Source organism: Tursiops truncatus, chromosome 17 (genome assembly GCF_011762595.2).
Source record: "Tursiops truncatus isolate mTurTru1 chromosome 17, mTurTru1.mat.Y, whole genome shotgun sequence".
NCBI classification, from domain to species: Eukaryota; Metazoa; Chordata; class Mammalia; order Artiodactyla; family Delphinidae; genus Tursiops; species Tursiops truncatus.
The window spans coordinates 28,719,176-28,746,324 of record NC_047050.1 but is presented as its reverse complement, the minus strand read 5'-3'; the positions used below and the strand labels follow the sequence as shown (position 1 = coordinate 28,746,324).

Genomic DNA, 27,149 nt, shown 5'->3' with positions numbered 1-27,149 from the left:
GTGTTTTACATTTTCCTTCAAAATACACTTCTTCTGGGCAAATCCATGACTAATTGACTCACCACAGATGGTCTCTGTTAAGCCAAACTAAACATTAAACAAAATTAGAAAGGATACGACCATTGAAAGAGCACTAGACTGGGAGACTTGGCCCTCACTTCTGGCTCCTCAGCCTCTGAGGGGTACCTGATCTTGACGTGCCTGGCTGGTTTTGACTGAATTTCACTCCCCACACATCAATTATATAAAATTTATCAATGTAAATTATACATAATCAATATATTGATATCTGACCAATACATAAAATATCATTTACTAAAACGATATGTATAACATATACTCATGTATAAATAATTATGAACACAAGGATGAAATAGATAAAATAGATGATATATCATATAATAATTTCAATTAATAATTAATATTATACATAATTAATACTATTTTTCCCCCCCACAGATTTTACCCTTGTATTTGCAAAGTGTATTGGGATGGGTTCTAGACAGAGTTTTTCTGTCTCAGATGCATCACTCAGAGGGTGAGGCTCATGTTTCTTACAGATGTAGGAGTTAGCGGAGTGCCAGACACAGACTAGTGTGCTCAATTAATGCAGTAGAGGACAGTGATATTTTATACTTTAAATATTATAAGCTCTTAGAGCTTAAAAATATTATATTTAATGTTCATATCATCTGGCTATGAGTGTGCTCTGCCTTGGAGACATAAAAGTCCTTTAGAAGGAAGATCTCCTTTATAAACTATTTAACTTTATATGTTCACGTCCTCATTTCACAGATGAGAAAACTGAGCCCTTGAGAATTAAGCCCAGGCTCCTGACTTCTCGCCCACTTTGTTTTTACCACGTCAAGCTCTACTATGGATCAGTGGTCAGTGCGGATCAAGGCGGCCGGACTGTAGGCCGGGCCTTCTTCCTAACAAGGGCCCTTGGGCGGGGGGCTCAGTTCTGCCCGCTCTGCTAGCCGGGGATAAATGGGCGCGCGCACCGGGAGCCTCGGGCCCCGCTCCCCGCCGTGGCCATGGGTTGTGGCGCCAGCCGCCCGCGCCGGCCCGGGTCGAGCGGGAGAGTCAAGGCCAAGGCCTTCCCGGAGTCTCAAAGGATGCAGGTGGCCCGCCTCCGCGCCAAGTTCGACCCCCGAGTCCTCTCCAGGTAAAGCGGGACGTGAACCGCAGGCGGAGGGGCTGGGCTGAGCAAGGTGAACCGCTGACCGAGGCGCCCTTAGAGTTCCCCTCGACTTGACCCGACCTTAACGCTTCTTTCTGATCAAAGGCCTCAGACCTCCCTAAATCGTCTCTGCCCTTTGAGATGTAAATCTTTTACAACCCAGGAATGTCTTTCTCAAGGACCTGGGCGCCAACCTTTTGAAATGTAATCAAAGAAAGATCGAGGCTCTATCTACCAGTGTCTGTGGGAGGGTAGGAATCTCACTTCCATGACACCCCTTCCTCCCCTAATGCCCTTGAGTAATTTCCTACAAGCTCACTCCAGCCTTACAACTCTCTTGCCTTGTGTTTCAACAGTTGAGTTCAGTCTCTCCCATCACAGTAATTTTGACCTCTCTTGCAATAGTCTGGAATAAAGTCTTCCTTGATGTTTTTAGCAAGTGTCCAGTGCAATTTCTCTTTGAAAGAGGGGGGAAGGGCAGAAGATAGGGAAAGTTCAAGACTGAAGAAGTAGGGACTTCCCTGGTGACGCAGTGGTTAAGAATCCGCCTGCCAATGCAGGGGACACCGGTTCGAGCCCTCGTCCGGGAAGATCCCACATGCCACGGAGCAACTAAGCCCGTTCACCACAACTACTGAGCCTGCGTTCTAGAGCTCGCGAGCCACAGCTACTGAAGCCCGCGCACCCAGAGCCCATGCTCTGCAACAAGAGAAGCCACCGCAATGAGAAGCCCGCGCACCACAACAAAGAGTAGCCCCCACTTGCTGAAACTAGAGAAAGCCCGCACACAGCAATGAAGACCCAATGCAGCCAAAGATAAAAATGCAGCCAAAAAAAAAAATAAATAAATAAATAAAGACTGAAGAAGTAGAAGGAGCCGCAGAGAGGAGAGGGAGAGAATCCCTGACCTCAGAGCCCTGGGGGGACTTGCAATACATACACTGGAGCTGGGGTGTGTGAAGGATCTTCTGTTACGTTCTAGAAAAGGAGATCATAATTAGTGGAATAGAAACAGGGCTTTGAATCAACCAGACTTGAGATCCACTCCTGTCTTTTCTATTGTGTGTCATTGGGAATGTTCCTTAGCCTTTTTCCTTCCTTAATTTCCACCTCTGTAAAATGGGAATAATAATAATAGCTGCCTCGTAAGAATGCTGTGAGGATGATTAAGTAATATATGTAAATGATGCTGCATGGTGCAGGTCCTCATGTAGATACTGTTATTGTCTTCATAAGATGACCATGTAGGAAATGAACAAGAAAGTCTGGCCGGTTGGTTGGCCTGAGAAAGAATTTCCTCAGGGTGCCCCACGTTGGCCAGGTGGAGGAAGGACACAATGGAATCCCCTCCACTCTGCAGCGTTTGGTTGGACACAGTGGTACGTGGCTTGACTGGATTCTCAGGGACACTTCTAGTCCTAGGATTATACACTCACCTCATCACTGTGTTCTGACCAGAGTCTATGCAGAGCCATTTCCTGGCATCCTTGGGAAATTCTGGTACAAGGATGACTCGAGGATTAGTCTAGTATCTGCTAAGCTTAGAGAAGAACAAAGTTGGCTGATGCAACTGAACTTGAATCAGAGGGGATATGGGGTCTTGTCAAGACTGAATTGATTGGGTGGCATCTCTGGTCATCTGTGGCCAGGGAGTCTGGTCTAGTCTTTATCCACCCTCATAACTTCCACCTCCGGGTTAGTCCCAGGCTCTTAGATTATGACAAAGTCATAGAAGTAGAGGATCTCAATATTGGAAAGCTTTAGAGACTAACTAAAGGCTCTTCCTTAACCAATGAGGAATTGAGCCCCAAAAGATTAAGTGACTTATCCAAGTTGGTGACAGAAATGGGTCTAGAACACAGTTGTCTTTCCTCTCCATTGTGAGCCCAAATGATAGATGATAGAATTTAAGTCTGACTATATTCACTTTCTTCTTGGGAGTTACAATTGCTTCTGTCAAACCGGTTGCAATATTATTATTGTTTCCATGTTTCATTTTTTTTTATCATGTTCAGTTTGTGGCAGCTGAGGTCAAAGTAATAATTTTGTTTCTTATAATCTCTGGGATGTTGTAAAATTGCATGACCTACAAACCTGACTTTGAGGCTGCTTTGTGAGAGGGTGGGAGTGGAGGGTGGAAATGGAGGAGGTGGGTTGGCCTTGTAGATGCATCCTCCCATGCCTGATTCCATTCTTAATGTTTTCAAAATAAGGCGATAATTTGGAAATGATATTCATTCACTGAATGATTCTCTCATTCAACATTTATTGCTGTCCCCTCTGTACCAGGCGCTACACAAGATATAGTCACCCAAGTCATAAAAATAGTCACCATTGTCATAAAAATTGTCACCATCCTCATAAAAATAGTCACCATCCATGGCCATCAAGGGTTCACAAGCAAGGCCACAGCTTCAGGCTTTTGTTGTGGGACGTTTGTTGTCTGAAAGCACTTATTTGCACTATAAATTTTGGCTTAAAGCTTACTGTTTCTTCCAATGCCAAATTACTGACATTTTTTTAAACATTTGGTTTATGAAGGCTTGTAACAGTGTTGAATAACACTCCTTTTATTTGAGTGAGAGTGTAGTTCCTCAGAAATGGTAATTCGTCTGATAGCTGATGATTAATCCCATGAGCAAATGAATTTTCCTGCAGCTTTGAGGGCATAGTCATAAATTAGTATTTGCAAAGTGCTCTCATCCACATTAGAGGTAATGTGTTGGTCTGCAAAGCAACAGAATTTGAAATGCCTGTGATTATCTTCAAAATCACACTGGGAGTGCATGTGAATAAAAAAAGCAGAGTTGGAAAGAGAAGAGGGGACAGAATCCATTTAAGATTACTAAATTGTTATCTGTTTTGTTAAGGTAATTGGCCAGAAAATTAAATGCACCGTATAGAACAAAGCTATTTTCTGTAAGCTGGTACAGCCAAATGCCATTTTTATTCAGTAAACACAGGAATATAAGGAATAAGTAAGTAGACAAATGAAAAAAACTACAGGAAGAATAAACTCAGCAAAAAGAAGTAAGGCTGTTTAAAGTACAGATTGATATTTGCATTTGAATCTTTGGTATTCAGTATGTGACTTAAAGAATTACCTTCTCCCTGTGTCCTCCTTGACTGCATGCCATTCGTTGGCATTCTTACCTGGGAGAAGTTTTAGTAAAGTGGGAAAAGCACCAAATTATGATGCAAGTAAGGAGACCTGGGTTCTAATCCTCACTCCACAAATTAAACAACCAATCAGCTAACCTGATCTTCAAATGTCTTCATTTGTAAAATGAGGGGTTGGATTAAATCATTCTCTAATATTCTTTCCAGCTTAAAATCGTGATTCTAAGTCAAGCACTTTCTCAACATTTCTTAAATAAAGATAGAAGGTTAAATTTTGATAGGATTCTTAAATTTACATAGACATTAACACAGGTAACTAAAGTTTAAGATCCCTAGCCTTTGAAATCCTAGCTGACTTCCTGGCGTTTCTGAGAGATGATTACTTTACACATTACTGACATACATCCCAGGTTAAAATTTTGTTGGCTGTGTAAAATTGCAAGTGCAGTGGCGTCAGGTAGGGGGAACTATGAGAGCTGCTGGCTGCAAGGGGGTCCTGACACCACCGCTACCCGTCTTCTGAAAGCTGCACTTATAATAGCGCAACCATGCTGACTTTCGCAATGGTACATCTACTGAGGAGCGATTTGGGGCGATACCTTGGGTGAGATATGAGTTATGCCTGGGACTGAGAGCTCACAGTCTAGCAACATGAGGAAGCCTACTCTTTGTACCCTGTCTCCTGATATGGTTTCCTCCATCTTTGGAGAAGTTATAAATAGGACTAAGCTTCTTTTTTATTCTCTTCACCTGGTTTGGTGGTTGCTGTTGCAGAATGATAAAAACAAGAGTTGGAGGGAGGAAAGAAAATGGTAGATGGAGGTCCCAAAATTCTTCAAGAAAATTTTGGAGAAATGCATTTGAAGGAATTGGATTTAAATCCCATCTATTCCAACTATCAATACAATCTGTGTGGCCTTGGGAAATCACTTAACTTTTTAATATCACCCAGCAGGAATTTTATAGGGTAGGATTTTAAAAAAATAAAATTCCTGGCACATAATAAATGTGTAATAAATGGTAGCTATTGTTATTAAGATTATTTGTCTTTTTACCAACTAATTACTTTTATATCACTTGCCTCCATTTCAAAAGAGGATTTGGGGTAACTTTCAAAAATAATGAACACAGTTATGCAAGGAAATTGGATGGGGGGAATATAAAGCTCGAAAGGATGATATAAAGCATCTAATTAAATAATTTTGAAAATCACTTCAGAGGGTAACAGATTTATTTGGTTTTTCTTCCAACAGATATGATATCAAGGCTCTTATCAGGACAGGCAGTTTCAGCAAGTTTGTCAGAATGGAGCAGAAGACCACCAAGAAACCTTTTGCAATAAAAGTGATGGAAACCAGAATGAGAGAAGGCAGAGAGGCGTGTGAATCTGAGTTCTCTATCCTGTGGTGGGTTAGCTATCATTACATCGTCCAGCTCCTGGAGATCTTTGAGACCCAAGATCAAGTTTACATGGTGATGGAGTTGGCTACAGGAGGGGAATTCTTTGATGGACTCATCTCTCAGGGATACTTTACAGAGCAGGATGCTGTCAGAATCCTCCACATGGTTGGTGATGGCATGAGGTATTTGCAACGCATTGAAAATAACTCACAGGGACCTAAAGCCCGAAAATCTCTTATGTTATCACCCAGGTGCAGAGTCAAAATTTTTTATCACAGATTTTGGGTTGGCAACTCTGGGAACAAAAGTGGTGACTGTACAGTGAGGATGCTCTGTGGGACCCCAGAGTAAATAGCCTCTGAGATTTTGCTAAGGAAACCTTACACCAGTGCAGTTGACATGTGGGCTTTTAAGGCCTAATCACTTATGTTTTACTTTGTAGATTCCTGCCTTTTGATGGTGAAAGCCATATGAGAATTTACAGGATGATTCTGAAAGGCAAATATAATTACAGAGGAGATGTAAGCGCTCACTTTCTTTCTATTGACTTGGTCTGGAATAGAGTTTCTCAACCTTAGCGCTATTGCTGTTTAGGGCGAGATGATTCTTTATTGGGTGTGGGGTGGGAAAAGGTGATGGGGTGGGACTGTCCTGTGCATTGTAGGATGTTTAGCAGCATCCCTGGCCTCTACCAGCTAGGTACCAGTAGGTACACTACTAGCAGATACTGGTAGAAACTGATTTCTAGTAGCTACACTAGATACACACCTTCCCCCAGCTGTGACAATCAAAATTGTCTCCAGACACTGTTTATTTTTAAATAACTATTTTTATTTTAATTTTATTTTTTTGTCTGCATTGGGTGTTTGTTGCTGCGCGTGGACTTTTCTCTGGTTGCAGCGAGCGGTGGCTACTCTTCGTTGTGGTGCATGGGTTTCTCATTGCAGTGGCTTCTCTTGTTGCTGAGCATGGGCTCTAGGCACGCGGGCTTCAGTAGTTGTGGGCTCTAGAGCGCAGGGTCAGTAGTTGTGGCGCACAGGCTTATTTGCTGGGATCATCCTGGACCAGGGCTCGAACTGCATTGACAGGCGGATTCTTCACCACTGTGCCACCAGGGAAGCCCCGTCTCCAGACATTGTTAAATGTCCCCAAGGGGGCAAAATCACCCCTGGCTGAGAGCCCCTGGTCTCAAAGTAGCAAGAGCCTCGATTACTGAGTTGTCTGTGGTTAGCAAATGACATTGACCATCAAGTAGATGAGTGAGTTTGCTGTTGTTTCTCCAATCATCATGCAGAGCCTGAGCCAGCTGAGTAGATTAATGTGTACTCAGAGGCTCAGCATGCTGCTTGGGTGTTTGATGAGAGATTTTCTGCCTTGATTCTAGATGATCCACACCCTTTTTGAGATGTAGTGTTTCCTCAGTGAAATGTTTAACTTCACAGTTTGTGTAAAATATTTATCCATTGTTTAAACTTGGAACTCCCAGTGTTAACGGAAGTGTTAACTTTTTTGTTTTGTTTAAGGAAGGAAAGTTACCAATACTTCTCTGTGGGAAGCCGGACAAAATAGGAAATTCACTTCCTGTTGAGCAAATTTATTTTATGTTTAACTATAAAAGGGCTTTATTTTTCCCGCATAAAGAAAAGTATGGATAGTTTGATTTTACCTACTTAAAGTGTAACATCTATATGTATAACATCTTAAGCAAAATTGAAAGCTAAATAACAAATTGAAAAATAATATTGTCTATACTCTGACAGATTTAATATTTTTTCTTTTGTTTTCGGTACGCGGGCCTCTCACTGCTGTGGCCTCTCCCGTTGCAGAGCACAGGCTCCGGACGCGCAGTCTCAGCGGCCATGGCTCACGGACCCAGCCGCTCCGCGGCATATGGGATCCTCCCGGGCCGGGGCAGGAACCCACGTCCCCCACATTGGCAGGAGGACTCTCAACCACTGCGCCACCAGGGAAGCCCCAAGATTTAATATCTTATAGTACATGTATATGTTTTTTTAAAAAACTGATACAAATTGACAATTGAGAACTGAGACTTACATAGGGAGATAGGAAAGGATGGGAAGAATTCACAAACAATGTAAACCACTGATTATTAAAAGCTTGAAAAAAATGTCCAGCTTCACTAATGACCAAAGAAATGCAAATGAAGACAACAATATCTTTTCTTTGTCTTTCAAACTGATAAAGATAAAAAAAACAACAACACTCAACTTAATTCTACTCATTGCTGCTAATAGTACTAAGAGATTAGCCCTGTTATTCACTACTGGTAGAGGATGAATTGTTGTAGATTTCTTGGAAAGTAGTTTGAAAAGATACATCTAGAACTTTTAAAAATTTATGTATTTTGATCTACTAATTCCACTTTTAAGAATCTAAGGAAATAATCTCAGATGCAGCAAAGATTTCAGTGTCGAGAGGCTCATCTGGGCTATACTACAAAAGTGGACAATTGAAAAGAACGCTAAGAGAATGTTTGAATAAATTATTGAACATTCATACGGTAGTCCCTAAATTATTCATGCTTAAACATTATAAGGGTATTGGAAAATATTTCCGATATACTGCCAAGTTAAACAAAAAAAACAGAATACAAATTGTGTATACGGTATTAACACAAATCATGTGGGAAAATGTATGCATAGGAAATAGTCTTTGAGGAAATACAGTGCAATGCAGTATAATGTTAACAGAGCTTATCTTCCGGTTTACGGATTATGTACCATTTTGGTTTTCCTCTTTATAGTTTGAGTATATCTGTATTTCTGTTTTGGTTTTGTTTACAAAGAACATATATTTCTGTTTTGGTTATCTATTGCTGAATAACAAACCTTCCCTGAACCTAACGCCTTAAAATAACAACCATTTTATCATGACTCATGATTCTGTGGGTTGACAGGGCTCAGCTTGGTGACACTTCTGCTTCACATGATGTTGCAGTCATCTGGTTCTTGCCTGGGATGGAATAGCCATGATGACCCCTCAAATGGCTGACCTCTTCGTGGGAAAGCTGGATTAACTAGATCACTGGGACCACTCCGCCTTTTTCTCTCTCCTCTCTCTGTACATCTCAGGGCCCTTTTCTCTTCATGGGGTTTCTCCACGTGGTCTCTTCAGCAGGGCAGTCAGATGTTTTACATGGCGGTTTAAGCTTTCCTAAAGGCAGTATTCCAAGAGGGAGACAAGAAGTCGCCAGTCCTCTTCGAGGCTGGGCTTGGAAATGGCACAACATCACTTTTGCCTCATTCTATTGGCTACTGTGAGTGCTAGATCAACCCAGATTCCACGTGCAAGGAGACCACATAAAGTGTGGCTCCAGGAGGCCTGGTCCTTTGGGGCCACATTTGGACTAGATGTCACAATGCCTTTTTTAATGTGCAAAAATAATAAACAATTATTCTATTAAGAGGTCCTTTTGTCAGGTTTAATTCAGAGGGTTTCTAACATCAGTTTCCTCAGAAGGCAGCCCTGAGAAGAGGGCTCATGTACAAGTAATTTATTAAGGATAGACTCCCATGGACACAGGTAAGGGAGTGAGGGAACCAGGATGGATAGGGGAGGAGGCCAAGGCCATGGAGGTGAGCCCCATCCCACAGCGTTGTTCCAGCCTGAGGCAGGTGAGCTGGGTCTTCACTCCCACCCCTCTCTGCTGACCCGTGGGGTGGTGGTGATAAGAATGCTGTGGCAAATACTCACTGCTCTCTGGGATCAAGACAGAATGACCCCTGAAGCCCAAGGATGATGATGAAAAAGATCGAGGTGCTGCGTTTCAGAAGCAAAACACTCCAAAAGAGAAGAGTATACGCACATACTGAAAAGAGGGGCTCAGCGGCAGGATGGAGCACTGATATCTCCATGATGTCATGCTCTGTCTCTTGAGGAAATGCCTGTCTGTAGCCCCAGAGTACTGAAAGCACATACCACAGAGCAGAAGTGCAACTGCTTTTAATAACTTATTGGATTTATATTCCCTTGGCCTTCTTCCCCATGCTTGTCAGCCACATATGTCTACATATTAACATTTTCTTTTAATATTACCAAGTGTCTTAGTCATCTTGAGCTGCCATAACAAAATTGCTACAGACTGGGTGGCTTAAACAACAGAAATTTGTTTCTCACAGGTCTAGAGTCTAGGAAGTCCAAGATCAAGATGCCAGCAAGGTAGGTTTCATTCTGAGGCCTCTTCTCTTGGCTCACAGACAGCTGCCATCTCACTGTGTGCTCATTTGACCTCTTCTTTGTGTGCATACAGAGAAAGAGAGAATGAACTCTCTGGTGTTTTTTTCTTATGAGGACACTAATCCTATCAGATCAGGGCCCCACCATAATGACCTCATTTAACCATAATTACTTCCTTAGAAATTTCATCTCCAAATACAGCCACACTAGGGGTTAGGGCTTCTATATATGAATTTTGGAGGGACACAAACATTCATTCCATGACACCAAGGAAACATATGTCGATAGACTCAGATAAGGGTATCATCATGTTTTCTCTGTCATAATATTGTTGTCTATACCTATCAAGAAGTCTAGACATTTCTAAATGCACCAATTTTATTTAAAAAGCAGGGTGACCATCAAGTCTGGAAGCATAGGTGTGATATACAGAATAATGCCGCCACCCCCCTCCCACACACCCGGCAAAGATGTCCACATCTTAATACTCAGAATCTGTGGCTATATTAGTTTACAGGTCTTTATACTAGTTTACAAAAGGAAATTTGCAGACATGATTAAATTAAGGGTTTTGAGATGAGGAGATTATCTTGGATTATCTGGATGGGCCCAATGTGATCACAAGTGTCTTTATATGTAACGGAGGAAGAAGGGTCAAAGTTAGAGGACATGTGAAGACAGAAAGATAGGTTGGATTAATGTGTTTTGAGGATGGAGGAAGGGGTCACAATGAGCCAAGAAATGTGGGTGGTTTCTAGAAGCAGGAAAAGGCAGGGAACAGATTCTCCCCTAGAACCTCTGAAAGGAACACAGCTTTGCTAACACCTTGCTTTTAGTCCATCTCTAAGAGGAACACGGCTCTGCTGACACCTTGATTTTAGTCCCTAAGATCCATTTCAGAATTTTGACCTGCAAAACTGTAAGATGATAGATTTGCACTGTCTTTTTAAAAAGTCCTGTTGTCTATAACTGAAATTCCAGGTGTGACACATTGTGTGAATCACTTCTTTTCTCTGGAAGTCAGATGGAAGAGTGAAATAAATAGCATCAGAACATCCAGAGATCTCTTATGGTGAAGAAGAGAGACATGTTTAATATAAATAGCTGATACTTTACTAGACACCTGGCAGATCTGTACTCTAGTCTCACCCATGTCTAGGCAAAAAATTAGCTATAATGTTAATGTTTAATTTTTCTTGATTTTGGTGTGAAGTACATTCCTTTTCATGAAGCTTTTATGACCATTCCACTGTTGTTCTTTCCTTTTCTGAATACTGTTTAGGATTACCATAAATTTCTTTTGTTTTGGCACTTAATCTATGTGTCATCTTTCTAAGATATTGTAGGCTCCTTGAAGGCTGGGATTCTGTCATATTTTTCTACCCATCTCCAATATGATATCACAAAGAGGTAAGCATAGACATCGCATTTCTTAAAACTGAATTGCTTATAAAAATTGAGATTCTGATTTATACCTACTCGAGTAAATGGATCTCAACCATCACTGCATTGAGCATAGAATACAAATTTTAATTTATGGTATGGTAGACTATTAGATAACTCATATTTTTAGTTGCTGAATTGATTAGGTACATTCTGGAATATTCGGGTGGTTTAAAGGCTGCATTTATTTTACTGGGTTTTGCAAGATAGAGGTGGCAGTTCCCCATTCCAAGTGCTCCCGGCAATGCCTGAGGAGCAACCAGGGTAACAAGACACAGCACATGGTGGAAAAGAGGTGGAAGAGAGCATGGAGTTCCTCCCCACTGTGTGAGGGAGACCTTTGCTTATCTACTTAGTCACCAATGCCATCACAATGGCTTTCAGCATGGTGGCAGGGCTCATGCTGGAGTCTCATCCATAATTCTCCTGGAGACCATTTGACACATGCTTGTGTGTCTCCACCCCTTCCCTCTTCCTGGTTAGGCTTTCTTCATGTCAGGAATCAAGCTCAGCTTGGGGAATACCCACATGAAAAATGCTCGGTGTCCCTGCTCTTAGGGATCTAGTGCTCTTGTCTGACAGTCCACGTATTACTATGTATCTCTTCAAATATGAAGGCTGTGATACACATAGGAAAAATGGCTCAAAGTCCAGGGAGCAAGGGAAGAGAGCCTCTCACTGTGTAGGAAAGCTGGGTCAGATTTCCTGGAGAAGGGGACATTTGTGCTGTGACTTGGTGGAAGAGTAGGAGTTTCTGAAAGGGAGATGAGCACATTCTAAGTAGACAGAACAACATATGCAAAAGCACAGGAAACAGAGTAAGTTGACTAGTAAAAATTAAGACTTTTAGAGCATTTGTGTGCATGTGAATGCCTATTTATATGAGTCTTTTGTAAAGTAGTGTAGTGCAAATGTTAAGAGCACAGTCTGGAGCGATACTGGCTGCCCTTCACTCCCAGCTGTGCCATTTACTAACTGTGTAACTCTGGGCTTGCTTCTTAATTTCTCTGTATCTCAGTTTCTTCATTTGTAAAACAGAAATAATGACAGTATCTGCCTAACAGGGTTGTTGTGAAGATCAAATGAGCTAATAGATGTAAAGTGCTTAGAATAGATTTATATGTTAGTACATATGTAGTCAGTGCTATATATGTATTGGCTGTTTCTGTTATTATTACTATTAATAAGGGAAATATTGGGAATGAAAGTTTGAATTTTGCTTAACTATATATATAAATATATATATATATATATATATATAGAGAGAGAGAGAGAGAGAGAGAGAGAGAGAGAGAGAGAGAATATATAGTTATCAAGTGTACCTGTCTCACTTTTTAAATGGAATAGTGAGAAACGTGTGGTGTTAGATTTTTAATATTAATGATAAATCAATTACACATTCTTGCCAATTAGTTGAGAAACACATATTTTGCCTAATTATCTCCACTATATCGCAGTAATCTTTTTTTGGTGTGAAGTAAATTGATAATAAAGTGAGTCATAACCACATTAGCTAGTTGACAAGGATAAACACTGGTATTAAAAATATATATATATATTTTTAATAAAATTATTTTATTTATTTATTTGTTTTTGGCTGCGTTGGATCTTCGTTGCTGTGCACGGGCTTTCTCTAGTTGTGGCGAGTGGGGGCTACTCTTCATTGTGGTGTGTGGGTTTCTCATTGCCGTGGCTTCTCTTGTTGCGGAGTACGGGCTCCAGGCACATGGGCTTCAGTAGTTGTGGCTCGCAGGCTCTAGAGCACAGGCTCAGTAGTTGTGGTGCATGGGCTTAGCTACTCTGCGGCATGTGGGATCTTCCCGGACCAGGGCTCGAAGCTGTGTTCTGTGAATTGGCAGGCAGATTCTTAACCACTGCACCACCAGGGAAGCCCTAAAAAGATATTTTAAAAATAACCCACATGGACATTAATAGAAAGTGGTGCCCATCTGCTTAGATTCACCTATGATTGATGTACTGTTAGGAAGAAATTTACTGATATGTTCCCTTGGAAGGAAAAGATCTGATGGATTATGCTCACCAGCCATGACCCCAGTTTCTTTCTATTTCCTTATCTCCACTAGTTTCTCACATTTTTTTCTTTACTATATTTCTCCTCTACTCAGGTTATTAAGTAGGAAAAAAAGGAGAGGAGAGCAGAAGATTTGGTCCTTTAACTCCGATTCATTCTCTTTCCATCCTGACTAGAATGCCAATAATGAACATTACACTGTATCTCAGGCCATAATTCTTGTAATTTGGTTCCTATTCCTGTGTTTTAGTTCCTAAGTACTTCTGCTCACAAAAAAGTGGTGCTTAATATTTCTTTAATGATATTTTTACTTTAAAAGTTATTTTATAGAAAATAATTTAAAGATTATAAATCTTTCAAATTGGATTTCATTTTCTGCTTGTCACTTTCTTCATCTCTTCTTTGACTCACCTTAAATTGAATGTATGTATATCTTCTTTTAAACTCAATCACCAATAGTGAGTGTTTGTAAGAATTAAAACATAGAGAAGCTTCAAGATGGCGGAAGAGTAAGACGCGGAGATCACCTTCCTCCCCACAAATATATCAGAAATACATCTACATGTGGAACAACTCCTACAGAACACCTACTGAACGCTGGCAGAAGACTTAGACCTCCCAAAAGGCAAGAAGCTCCCCATGTACCTGGGTAGGGCAAAAGTAAAAAAGAAAAAACAGAGACAAAAGAACAGGGACAGGACCTGCACCAGTGGGAGGGAGCCGTGAAGGAGGAAAGGTTTCCACACACTAGGAAGCCCCTTCACGGGCGGAGACTGCTGGTGGCGGAGGGGGGAAGCTCCAGAGCCATGGAGGAAAGTGCAGCAACAGGGGTGCGGAGGGCAAAGCGGAGAGATTCCGACACAGAGGAGCTGTGCCAACCAGCACTCACCAGCCCGAGAGGCTTGTCTGCTCACCCGCCGGGGCAGGCGGGACTGCGAGCTGAGGCTCTGGCTTCAGTCAGATCCCAGGCAGAGGACTGGGGTTGGTGGCGTGAACAGAGCCTGAGGGGGCTAGTAAGCCACAGCTAGCCCGGAGGGAGTTCGGGGAAAAGTCCGGACCAGTCGAAGAGGCAAGAGACTTTTTCTTCCCTCTTTTGTTTCTGGGTGCGCGAGGAGAGGGGATTAAGAGCACCGCTTAAAGGAGCTCCAGCGACGGGCGCGAGCCGCGGCTACCAGTGCGAACCCCAGAGACGGGCATGGAACGCTAAGGCTGCTGCTGCCGCCACCAAGAAGCCTGTGTGCGAGCACAGGTCACTATCCACACCACCACTCCTGGGAGCCTGTGCAGCCTGCCACTGCCAGGGTCCCAGGATCCAGGGACAACTTCCCCGGGAGAACACACGGCGCGCCTCAGGCTGGTGCAACGTCACGCCGGCCTCTGCTGCCACAGGCTCGCCCTGCATCCGTACCCCTCCCTCCCCCGGCCTGAGTGAGCCAGAGCCCCCAAATAAGCTGCTCCTTTAACCCCGTCCTGTCTAAGAGAAGAACAGACACCCTCAGGCGACCTACACGCAGAGGCGGGGCTAAATCCAAAGCTGAAACCCGGGAGCTATGTGAACAAACAGGAGAAAGGGAAATTTCTCCCAGCAGCCTCAGGAGCAGCGGATGAAATCTCCACAATCAACTTGTACCCTGCATCTGTGGAACACCTGAATAGACAACGAATCATCCCAAATTTAGGAGGTGGACTTTGGGAGCAACGATATATATATATATTTTTTTCCCTTTTTCTCTTTTTGTGAGTGTGTATGCGTATGCTTCTGTGTGTGATTTTGTCATAATAGCTTTGCTTTTACCATTTGTCCTAGGGTTCTATCTGTCCATTTTTTTTAATTCTTTAAAAAAATCTTTTTTTCCTTAATAATTATTTTTTATTTTAATAACTTTATTTTAATTTATTTTACCTTCTTTCTTTCTTTCTCTTTTTTCTCACTTTTATTCTGAGCCATGTGGAGGACAGGCTCTTGGTGCTCCACCCAGGCATCAGGGCTGTGCCACTGAGGTGGGAGAGGCAAGTTCAGGACACTGGTCCACAAGAGACCTCCCAGTTCCATGTAATATCAAACGGTGAAAATCTTGCAGAGTTCTCTACCTCAATACCAAGACCAAGGTCCACTCAAAGACCACCCAGCTACAGTGCAGGACACCCTATGCCAAACAACTAGCAAGACAGGAACACAACCCCATCCATTAGCACAGAGGTTGCCTAAAATCATAATAAGCCCCAGACAACCCAAAACACACCACCAGACGTAGACCAGCCTACCAGAAAGACAATATCGAGCTTCATCCACCAGAACACAGGCACTAGTCCCCTCCACCAGGAAGCCTGCACAACCCACTGACCCAAACTTAGCCACTGGGGACAGACACCAAAAATAACGGAAACTACAAACCTGCAGCCTGCGAAATGGAGATGCCAAACACAGTAAGTTAAGAAAAATGAGAAGACAGAGAAACACACAGCAGATGAAGGAGCAAGGCAAAGACCCAACAGACCTAACAAATGAAGAGGAAATAGGCAGTCTACCTGATAAAGAATTCAGAATAATGATAGTAAAGATGATCTAAAATCTTGGAAATAGAATGGAGATAATATAAGAAATGTTTAACAAGGACCTAGAAGAACTAAAGAGCAAACAAACAATGATGAACAACACAATAAATGAAATTAAAAATTCTCTACAAGGGAACAATAGCAGAATGACTGAGGCAGAAGAACAGATAAGTGACATGGAAGATAAAAAAGTGGAAATAACTACTGTAGAGCAGAATAAAGCAAAAAGAATGAAAAGAATTGAGTACAGTGTCAGAGACTTCTGGGACAACATTAAATGTGCCAACATTCAAATTATAAGGGCCCCAGAAGAATAAGAGAAAAAGAAAGGGGCTGAGAAAATATTTGAAGAGATTATAGTTGAAAACCTCCCTAATATAGGAAAGGAAATAGTTAATCAAGTACAGGAAGCACAGAGAGTCCCATACAGAATAAATCCAGGGAGAAACATACCAAGACACATAATAATCAAACTATCAAAAATTAAATACAAAGAAAACATATTAAAAGCAGCAAGGGAAAAACAACAAATAACACACAAGAGAATCCCCATAAGGTTAACAGCTGATCTTTCAGCAGAAACTCTGCAAGCCAGAAGGGCATGGCAGGATATATTTAAAGTGATGAAAGAGAAAAACCTACAACCAAAATTACTCTACCCAGCAAGGATCTCATTCACATTTGATGGAGAAATTAGAAGATTTACAAACAAGCAAAAGCTAAGAGAATTCAGCACCACCAAACCAGCTTTACAACAAATGCTAAACAAACTTCTCTAGGCAGGAAACACAAGAGAAGGAAAAGACCTACAATAATAAACCCAAAACAACTAAGAAAATGGCAATAGGAACATACATACCGATAATTACCTTAAAAGTAAATGGATTAAATGCTCCAACCAAAAGACATAGACTGGCTGAATGGATACAAAAACAAGACCCGTGTATATGCTGTCTACAAGAGACCCACTTCAGACCTAGAGACACATACAGACTGAAAGTGAGGGGATGGAAAAAGATATTCCATGTAAATGGAAACCCAAAGAAAGCTGGAGTAGCAATTCTCATATCAGACAAAATAGACTTTAAAACAAAGACTAATACAAGAGACAAAGAAGGACACTACATAATGATCAAGGGATCAATCCAAGAAGAAGATATAACAATTGTAAATATTTATGCATGCAACATAGGAGTACCTCAATACATAAGGCAAATACTAACAGCCATAAAAGGGGAAATCAACAGTAACACAATCATAGTAGGAGACTTTAACACCCCACTTTCACCAATGGACAGATCATCCAAAATGGAAATAAGGAAACACAAGCATTTTTTTTTTTACATCTTTATTGGAGTATAATTGCTTTAAAATGGTATGTTAGTTTCTGCTTTATAACAAAGTGAATCAGTTATACATATGTTGCCATATCTCTTCCCTCTTGCGTCTCCCTCCCTCCCATCCTCCCTATCCCACCCCTCCAGGCGGTCACAAAGCACTGAGCTGATCTCCCTGTGCTATGCGGCTGCTTCCCACTAGCTATCTACCTTAAGTTTGGTAGTGTATATATGTCCATGCCTCTCTCTCGCTTTGTCACAACTTACCCTTCCCCCTCCCCATATCCTCAAGTCCATTCTCTAGTAGGTCTGTGTCTTTATTCTTGTCTTACCCCTAGGTTCTTCATGGCATTTTTTTCCCCTTAAATTCCATATATATGTGTCAGCATATGGTACTTGTCTTTCTCTTTCAGACTTACTTCACTCTGTATGACAGACTCTAGGTATATCCACTTCATTACAAATAGCTCAATTTTGGGAAACACAAGCTTTAAATGATACATTAAACAAGATGGACTTAATTGATATTTATAGGACATTCCATCCAGAAAAACCAGAATACACATTCTTCTCAAGTGCTCATGGAACATTCTCCAGGATAGATCATATCTTGGGTCACAAATCAAGCCTTGGTAAATTTAAGAAAATTGAAATTGTATCAACTATCTTTTCCGACCACAACACTATGAGATTAGGTATCAATTACAGGAAAAAATCCGTAAGAAATACAAACATATGGAGGTTAAACAGCACACTATTTAATACCCAAGAGATCACTGATGAAATCAAAGAGGAAATCAAAAAATACCTAGAAACAAATGACAATGAAAACACGATGACCCAAAACCTATGGGATGCAGCAAAAGCAGTACTAAGAGGGAAGTTTATAGCTATACAAGCCTACCTTAAGAAACAAGAAACATCTCAAATAAACAACCTAACCTTACACTAAATCAATTAGAGAAAGAAGAACAAAAATACCAAAGTTAGCAGAAGGAAGGAAATCATAAAGATCATATCAGAAGTAAATGAAAAAGAAATGAAGGAAATGATAGCAAAGATCAATAAAACTAAAAGCTGGTTCTTTGAGAAGATAAATAAAATTGATAAACCATTAGACAGACTTACCAAGAAAAGAAAAGGGAAAAGACTCAAATCAAGAGAATTAGAAATGAAAAAGGAGAAGTAACATCTGACACTGCAGAAGTACAAAGGATCATGAGAGATTACTACAAGCAATTGTATGCCAATAAAATGGAAGAAATGGACAAATTCTTAGAAATGCACAACCTTCTGAGACCTGAACCAGGAAGAAATAGAAAATATGAACAGACCAATCACAAGCACTGAAATTGAAACTGTGATTAAAAATCTACCAACAAACAAAAGCCCAGGACCAGATGGCTTCACAGGCGAATTCCATCAAACATTTAGAGAAGAGCTAACACCTATCCTTCTCAAACTCTTCCAAAATATAGCAGAGGGAGGAACATTCCTAAACTCATTCTATGAGGCCACCATCACCCTGAAACCAAAACCAGACAAAGATGTCACAAAGAAAGAAAACTACAGGCCAACATCACTGATGAACATAGATGCAAAAATCCTCAACAAAATACTAGCAAACAGAATGCAACAGCACATTAAAAGCATCATACACCATGATCAAGTGGGGTTTATTACAGGAATGCAAGGATTCTTTAATATACACAAATCAATCAATGTAATACACCATATTAACCAATTGAAGGAGAAAAACCATATGATCATCTCAATAGATGCAGAGAAAGCTTTTGACAAAATTCAACAGCCATTTGATAAAAACCCTCCAGAAAGTAGGCATAGAGGGAACTTTCCTCAACATAATAAAGGCCATACACGACAAACCCACAGCCAACACGTCCTCAACGGTGAAAAACTGAAAGCATTTCCACTAGGATCAGGAACAAGACATGTTTGCCCACTCTCACCACTATTGTTCAACATAGTTTTGGAAGTTTTAGCTACAGCAATCAGAGAAGAAAAAGAAAGAAAAGGAATTCAAATCGGAAAAGAAGAAGTAAAGCTGTCACTACTTGCAGATGACATGATAATATACATAGAGAATCCTAAAGATGCTACCAGAAAGCTACTAGAGCTAATCAATGAATTTGGTAAAGTAGCAGGATACAAAATTAATGCACAGAAATCTCTTACATTCCTATACAGTAATGATGAAATATCTGAAAGTGAAATTAAGAAAACACTCCCATTTACCATTGCAACAAAAAGAATAAAATATCTAGGAATAAGCCTACCTAAGGAGACAAAAGACCTGTATGCAGAAAATTATGACACTAATGAAATAAATTAAAAATGATACAAATAGATGGAGAGACATACCATATTCTTGGATTAGAAGAATCAACATTGTGAAAATGACTCTACTACCCAAAACAACCTACAGATTCAGTGAATCCCTATCAAACTACCACTGGCATTTTTCACACAACTAGAACAAAATATTTCACAATCTGTATGGAAACACAAAAGACCCTAAATAACCAAAGCATTCTTGAGAAATAAAAACGGAATTGGAGGAATCAGGCTCCTTGACTTCAGATTATACTACAACTACAGTAATCAAGACAGTATAGTACTGGCACAATAACAGAAATATAGATCAATGGAACAGGATAGAAAGCCCAGAGATAAACCCACACACATATGGTCACCTTATCTTTGATAAAGGAGGCAAGAATACACAGTGGAGAAATGACAGCCACTTCAAGAAGTGGTGCTGGGAAAACTGGACAGCCACATGTAGAAGAATGAAATTAGAACCCTCCCTAACACCATACACAAAAATAAACTCAAAATGGATTAAAGACCTAAATGTAAAGCCAGACACCATCAAACTCTTAGAGGGAAACATAGGCAGAACACTCTATGACATAAATCACAGCAAGATCCTTTTTGACCCACCTCTTAGAGAAATGGAAATAAAAAGAAAAATAAACAAATGGGACTTAATGAAACTTCAAAGCTTTTGCACAGCAAAGGAAACCATAAATAAGACGAAAAGACAACCCTCAGAATGGGAGAAAATATTTGCAAATGAAGCAACTGACAAAGGATTAGTCTCCAAAATTTACAAGCAGTTCAATAACAAAAAACCAAACAACCTAATCCAATAATGGATTGGGTTAAGACCTAAATAGACATTTCTCCAAAGAAGATATACAGACTGCCAACAAACACATGAAAGAATGCTCAACATCATTAATCATTAGAAAATGCAACTCAAAACTACAATGAGATATCATTTCACACCAGTCAGAATGGCCATCATAAAAAAATGTACAAACAATAAATGCTGAAGAGGGTGTGGAGAAAACGGCACCCTCTTGCACTGTTAGTGGGAATGTAAATTGATACAGCCACTATGGAGAACTGTATGGAGGTTGCTTAAAGAACTAAAAGTAGAGCTACCATACAACCCAGCAATCCCACTACTGGGCATATACCCTGAGAAAACCATAATTCAAAAAGAGTCATGTACCACAATGTTCACTGCAGCTCTATTTACAATAGCCAGGACATGGAAGCAACCGAAGTGTCCATCAACAGATGAATGGATGAAGAAGATGTGGCACATACATACAATGGAATATTACTCAGCCATAAAAAGTAACGAAACTGAGTTATTTGTAGTGAAGTGGATGGACGTAGAGACTTTCATACAGAGTGCAGTAAGTCAGAAAGAGAAAAGCAAACACTGTATGCTAACACGTATATATGGAATATTAAAAAAGAAAGAAAGAAAGGAAAATGGTCAGAAGAACATAGGGGAAAGACGGGAATAAAGATTCAGACCTACTAGAGAATGGACTTGAGGATATGGGGAGGGGGAAGGGTATGCTGGGCCAAAGTGAGAGAGTGACATGGGCATATATACACTGCCAAACATAAAATAGATAGCTAGTGGGAAGCAGCCGCATAGCACAGGGAGATCAGCTCGGTGCTTTGTGACCACCTTGAGGGGTGGGATAGGGAGGGTGGGAGGGAGATGCAAGAGGGAAGAGACATGGGGACATATGTATATGTATAACTGATTCACTTTGTTATAAAGCAGAAACTAACATACCATTGTAAAGCAATTATACTCCAATAAATATGTTAAAAAAAAAAGAATTGGAACAGTGGTTCATCTCACTTTGACTGTATGGATGTTAGCCTTGGCATAAGGGATAGTGATTAGAGTGGAAAATAGCTATTGGCTTCCTTGATTATGTTGCACTTCTTGACGTTGATCTTATCAATGGAATTCACGGAGTTGAGGGGAAAAGAATTATTTGCATAAAGTTTTCATAAACTTAGGAATATCTGGATTTAATATTATATTTATATTATTTATATTATGGTTTATGAGGCTTATAATATAGGAACTAGTTCTAAATGTATTTTATGTATGGAAGAATGGGGCAGCCGATGATTTAGCATTCAAAGGCCAATTCAATTTTTTGTTATTTTTCTTATCATCTTTCTTTGAGGATAATCTCTGCCGAATCCTTTTAAAGCTTCAGCAGTTTCTTTATCAGTGAAGAACTTAAACCATCCCTCCCCCCATGTTAAGAGCCTCAAAATTATCCTCTTAACTTACAAAAATATCTTCTTTATGAGCCTCATGTAGGATTAATTGGCTCTTTCTCCATTTTTTATTAGATGTCACCTATAATAACTTGTGAATGTCTATTCACTTTTTCCAGGGTTTACAAATGTCCCAACAGATAGAGCATTGTGACATAATTAGTCAAATCTTGACTTTGAGCAGTTTCAGCTTTGGCAAATATAAGACCTAATTTGAAGTCTAGGGAGTCTGAATATTGGGAAGAAAAAAAAAACCTTAAATATCTATGACATAAAGATGATGTACAGAATCTCTTACTTTTTGAAATGAGGAATAATGATTTTGCCCAGTCTACTGTTAACAAAGTTATGGAGAGTTGTCAGTACTTTGGGACACATTTACATAAAATTTAATTGTAAAGCTTAAGTGAAATCCTACCAAGGCCATAAGGCTAAAGTTCAAAGAAGGAAGGGAAATGCTTGTCGGAGGTTTATCACCAGGAGAAATTTTAATAAAAACTACAATTTTGAGGGGATTAATATTACCTTGAGAAAAATAGATGTTTGTAGTTTTATGAAAACTTATGATTAAATCCACCAGTAATTGCACTTTACTTCTATAAGCTCTATATTTATCAAGTTTCAACATTAATTATAATCCTTAAATTTTTTTCTTCCAGTTTTATTGAGGTATCATTGACATACCACACTGTATAAGTTTAAGGTATACAGCATGATGATTTGACTTATATATATCATGAAATGATTTTCACAATAAATTTAGTGAACATCCATCATCTAATAGAGATACAAAATAAAAGAAAAAGAAAAAATATTTTTCCTTGTGATGAGAACTCTTAGTATTTACTCTCTTAACAACTTTCATGTATAACATACAGCATGTATAACTGCTAATTTAATAATTAGCAGTGCTAATTATTAAATCTTGTATATTGCAACCCCAATACTTATTTGTCTTGTAACTGGAAGTTTCTACCTTTTAACCACCTTCATTCAATTCCTCTTCCCCCTTCCCACCTGCCTCTGGTAGCCAAAAAATCTGATCTCTTTTTCTATGAGGTTTGTTTGTTTTTGAAGTACAATTGTCCTACAGCACTGTGTTAATTCTTAGTGCACAACATAGTGATCCAATATTTCTGTACATTAAAAAATGATCACCATTACAATGTTTAAAATTTAAGACATTGCATCCAAAATTTTAGGGACTACATCTATATTGCATGTGCTTGTGCTTGTGGTGTCTAGCTTTTAATAATGATTTTTAATAATGATTCTCTGTGGGAATGCCTCAAAGGAACCAAGAAATATGAAAGCTTTGACTAGTCATATGAATATTATTCATTTTTAAACTAGTTACATAGTCAGTTTTTGTATATTTGGTAACCTTCTTACAAGCTATTACATTACCTTTATTAATTAGTGTTCATTAAAAGGAAAGAATTAACATGGGAATCTGGAATGTAGGACTCTGTAGTCTCTTGCAGGGGGAGCTGGGAATCTCTATGGGGACTCCTGGGGCTCCTGGGGAGGAAAGTGAAGGAGACTAAGTTGTGGGCAACCCATAGGTAAGAGAATCCTGGACAAATAATTTAATTTGGGAGATGATGCATAAAATTAGAGGTGAAAGTAAGGCCTGGTTGTCAGAATGAGGAAGAAGGGCAGGAAAGGATGGGGTGGAGGACAGAGCCAGTGAATGGAATACTGCAGAGAAGTCCAGGGAGCACCAGGTGAAGGGGAAGCTGGAAGACTATGCTGAACAATAAGCCAGCAAGAGCCTCACTGGGACAGGATCCAGAGAGCCAGACTCTTTCAAAGGCCCTGCACTTGGCTCACATTAAGAGAAAAGTATTCATCAACAAATTGGAAAGCAATAAACTACTATCATCCCCTACTTCTCTGTTTAGAGGCAAAGGAGTCAAGACATCAATAGAACATGATACCATCCTTCTAAAATTTTTTAATTCCTCCAAAGCTAATAGTGCAATTGCTAGTATTGAATTTTACTTTTATACCCTTTTTTGTTGTTGTTTTGTACAGTTTAGCTAGTTTCTATTAGAGAGGACAGAGAAATAGGAAGAAATGAACAAAGGAAGAGAGAAGAAAGTGGAGAAAGCCCCATATTGTCCACAAATATTACAATGTACTTGTAACTAATTGGATGAGCTTGGGATAAAAGAAAGTGCTGTCTTTCTTTTTACATGGTTCATTACCACTTCACACAGAATAATTTTTTTTAAGGACCTACATTTATCATGGTAATAATAAGTGGAATTAGTCTGAGAAGTTTTGGATAATTTGCATCTTCTTGTCCTCTAAATATTGTTAGTGAGGTGTCTATAGAAGTACTGAGGAGGAAGTTACATTGTGATTTAATAGTAACCACGGCAAAAGCAACAACAATCTTCCTAATATTTTATACTTTGAAAACCATTTTTCACATACTTTATTAATTTGTTCCTAATAGGAGATATGATGATCCCCATTTTTCTGATGAGGAAACCAAGATCTTGAGCTGAGTGTGGCCAGTCAACCTATCTGGTCCAGATCCCCTTACCTCAATCTGCAGCTCTTTCCACATTAAGACGGGTTAACTGGCTGGCTGACAGCAGTGTCTCCCTGAGACTGTGGAGAAAAGCCAAATTGGAATTTTAAAGTCAAAGAGTGGGAGTGGCCATGTCTAAGAAGAGAAATGGTGAGGAAAGCCTCATTGGACATAACGTGGATGTGAAAGCTGCTGACAGAACTTAATGATGTCATCAGGTGACAGTTGGTCCAGAGTAGGGATTTGATTCAACCTGTGGTGCCACAACCTGATTGTTTTGTGTCATATAACACTATTAGCTCAAAAATTTTGAGCATGCACACTCAGTTTTTATGCATTTCTAGAATATGTACATGTATGCATATTAATCTGTTTTATACTTTGTAAAACATAGACAAAAATAAAGTTTGGATTAAGAAGATAAAAATACAGTAGAAGTCTTAACATTTTCTTCCTTGTACCTGTTGTCTTCTAATATGTAACATGAAACTGTCTTCTACATACTCTCTAGTTGTTCTTTGTGGCTCAGGGATTCTGTCATTTATAACCTGTGTTTGAATAATGAGCTTTGCCTGAAGAGTTCTTTTCCAGGACACTAGTTACCTTATTTTCTGCAACTGCATTTTCAATGTATATTCATTTGGTCATCTTAATGAGCTCTCCATAAATCTCATTGGACATATTTTATATTCTTTCCAGAAAGATTCAGTTGCTTGTCTTATAATGCTCCACTGAAGACATCTAATTTAACCTTCATTTAACTAGACATGAGCCCAGATAAATATGTCTGGATCCAGGGCCAAATAAATGTCTAGCCAGAATCAGAGGACATGCCATCACGAGTTTCAGCTACTGAAATGTTTTGTCTAGACTTGCAAGGTTTATGTTTTATTTTCCCTGTGTTTGGCAAGTGTGTTCATTTATTTCAGGAATTTTATTTTTGGGATAAACATTTCTCGTATCTCATTTATCTAAATAAACTGAAGGAAAAAAAGAAGAGTAATTCCTTTACTGATTTCTTTGATCCAGATTCTCAGAGTGCTAAGAGATTGGAGGCTGTGATGTTTATGTATGGAGTTTGATTTTTCCTTCCACAAGGACAAAGCAATAGCTTGTAAGGATTCCCTTATTTTTCTTGAGATACACATATCAACCAGAAATTGCTGTTTGCAATATAGCAAATATATGGTCAGTTTTCTCAATCTCTCTCCTTTCTAAATAAGGAGGGATACAAAAGCATAGCATTTTCCAGATACGTGCTACATGTTGATAGGTAACACAGAAAACAAGTCTGAGGAAAAACAACAGCCCTCTTGTCCCCATCCTCACAAAAGTCACTATGAATTTCTGTCATCGTACTTAAATTATGTGCAAAAGCTGTAGATTTTGCCAGAACACGTCCTCGAAACATCAAATAGCTGGTTGAACATGCCATATCTCTGCTACGGGCTGAATCCCGCTTGTAGGCAACTGACTGGGAGTCATGAGGGCCCTGTGTGCTCAAAGGAAAGGCGCTGTGAGGGATTCTTCCCCAAAGTCCTCTTTTTTCTCCAGGCTGTGGAGAGGTAGGCATCTTAAGTCCAGAGTAAGTTTTCAAAGGGAGAGAAAAGTTGATGATTTCCCAGTCCATTCCATTTTCCATTCTAACTCATTCCTGGAGTCATAGGGGCCCTCTGACTTGACCACAATGGGGTAAATACTCACCTGATACTGGTGGAGTTCACCAACAAGAGCTACTTCGCCTTATCCTGCTTACGTGAACAGGATGTGGAAACTTGCATCGCTGCTGGCAGCACACTGGACAGATTTCTGGAAAAGAATTCTCATTCGCTGGACAGAGAGTTTGGAAGAGAATTTTTGTATTGTTTTTTTTCTTTTGCTAAAGAGAGGGTTTTTTTTTTGTCTTTTCAAAAGTGGAATTTTAGGTTCACTACATGTTTAATGACATAATCTCCGAATGGCTTATTTGAAGAAGTCATTTGGATTTAATAAGCATTGACCTTTGTAATTAAGAACATGATTCTGTATGTGTGTTTGTGTGTGTTTTTATTTTATTCTATTTTATTTATTTACTTTTCTTCTTAGCCTTGGCCAACCATTTCCCACTGAAGGAAGGACTTAACAGACTACTGATTTTGGGGGCTAAACATCAAGTGTCAGCTGGGCAGGCCCTGGACCATCCCTGGGTCCTCATGACTACAGGATCTTCCATGAAGAATATTTAGAGGGTCATTTCCCAAAACTTCATGCGGAGGGCATCTCCCCAACCACAGAGTCCCAGATCTGCACAATCTTCTAAGTGATGTTCTTATCATAAATCAAGGCTTATGTGGAGCAAGAGAAACTTAAAGGTAGAAGAATCACCACTATCTGCACTTTAGTGAGCAGATGAACTTTAAAATCACGTTATCCAATTTCAAGCCAGATACATTAACTTCACTAATAGCATTACGTCAGTAGGGACCATTTCATCACGATTAAGGCACCCTAAAGCTCCAGGGATCTGGGAGTATGTGGTTATTGTTGGATAATGGTGACTTTCACTTTTAACATTTTTTGGTCTATAATTTGTCCCATATTTATATAGGAAATAAATTCTCCAAAATTACTGCTGTAAACGATGACTAATATAGTAAATACTTAGTGCATTTATGTAATAGGAAAGAGTAGATAAAGAAAATCTCTTAATAATTGATGGATTAAATAAAA

The 27,149-nt window shown here is 39.7% G+C and overlaps 1 protein-coding gene across 1 annotated transcript; it reads left to right on the top strand.

Moving 5' to 3' along the window:
* Positions 1 to 1,037: 1,037 nt before the first annotated feature.
* PSKH2 (protein serine kinase H2) lies at positions 1,038 to 26,743 on the top strand. Its single transcript, XM_019926333.1, is given in 7 exon segments — positions 1,038 to 1,168; positions 5,557 to 5,893; positions 5,895 to 6,000; positions 6,003 to 6,115; positions 6,118 to 6,225; positions 26,526 to 26,544; positions 26,547 to 26,743. Coding segments are annotated over 7 exon segments (1,011 nt in total).
* The last annotated feature ends 406 nt before the right edge of the window (positions 26,744 to 27,149 follow it).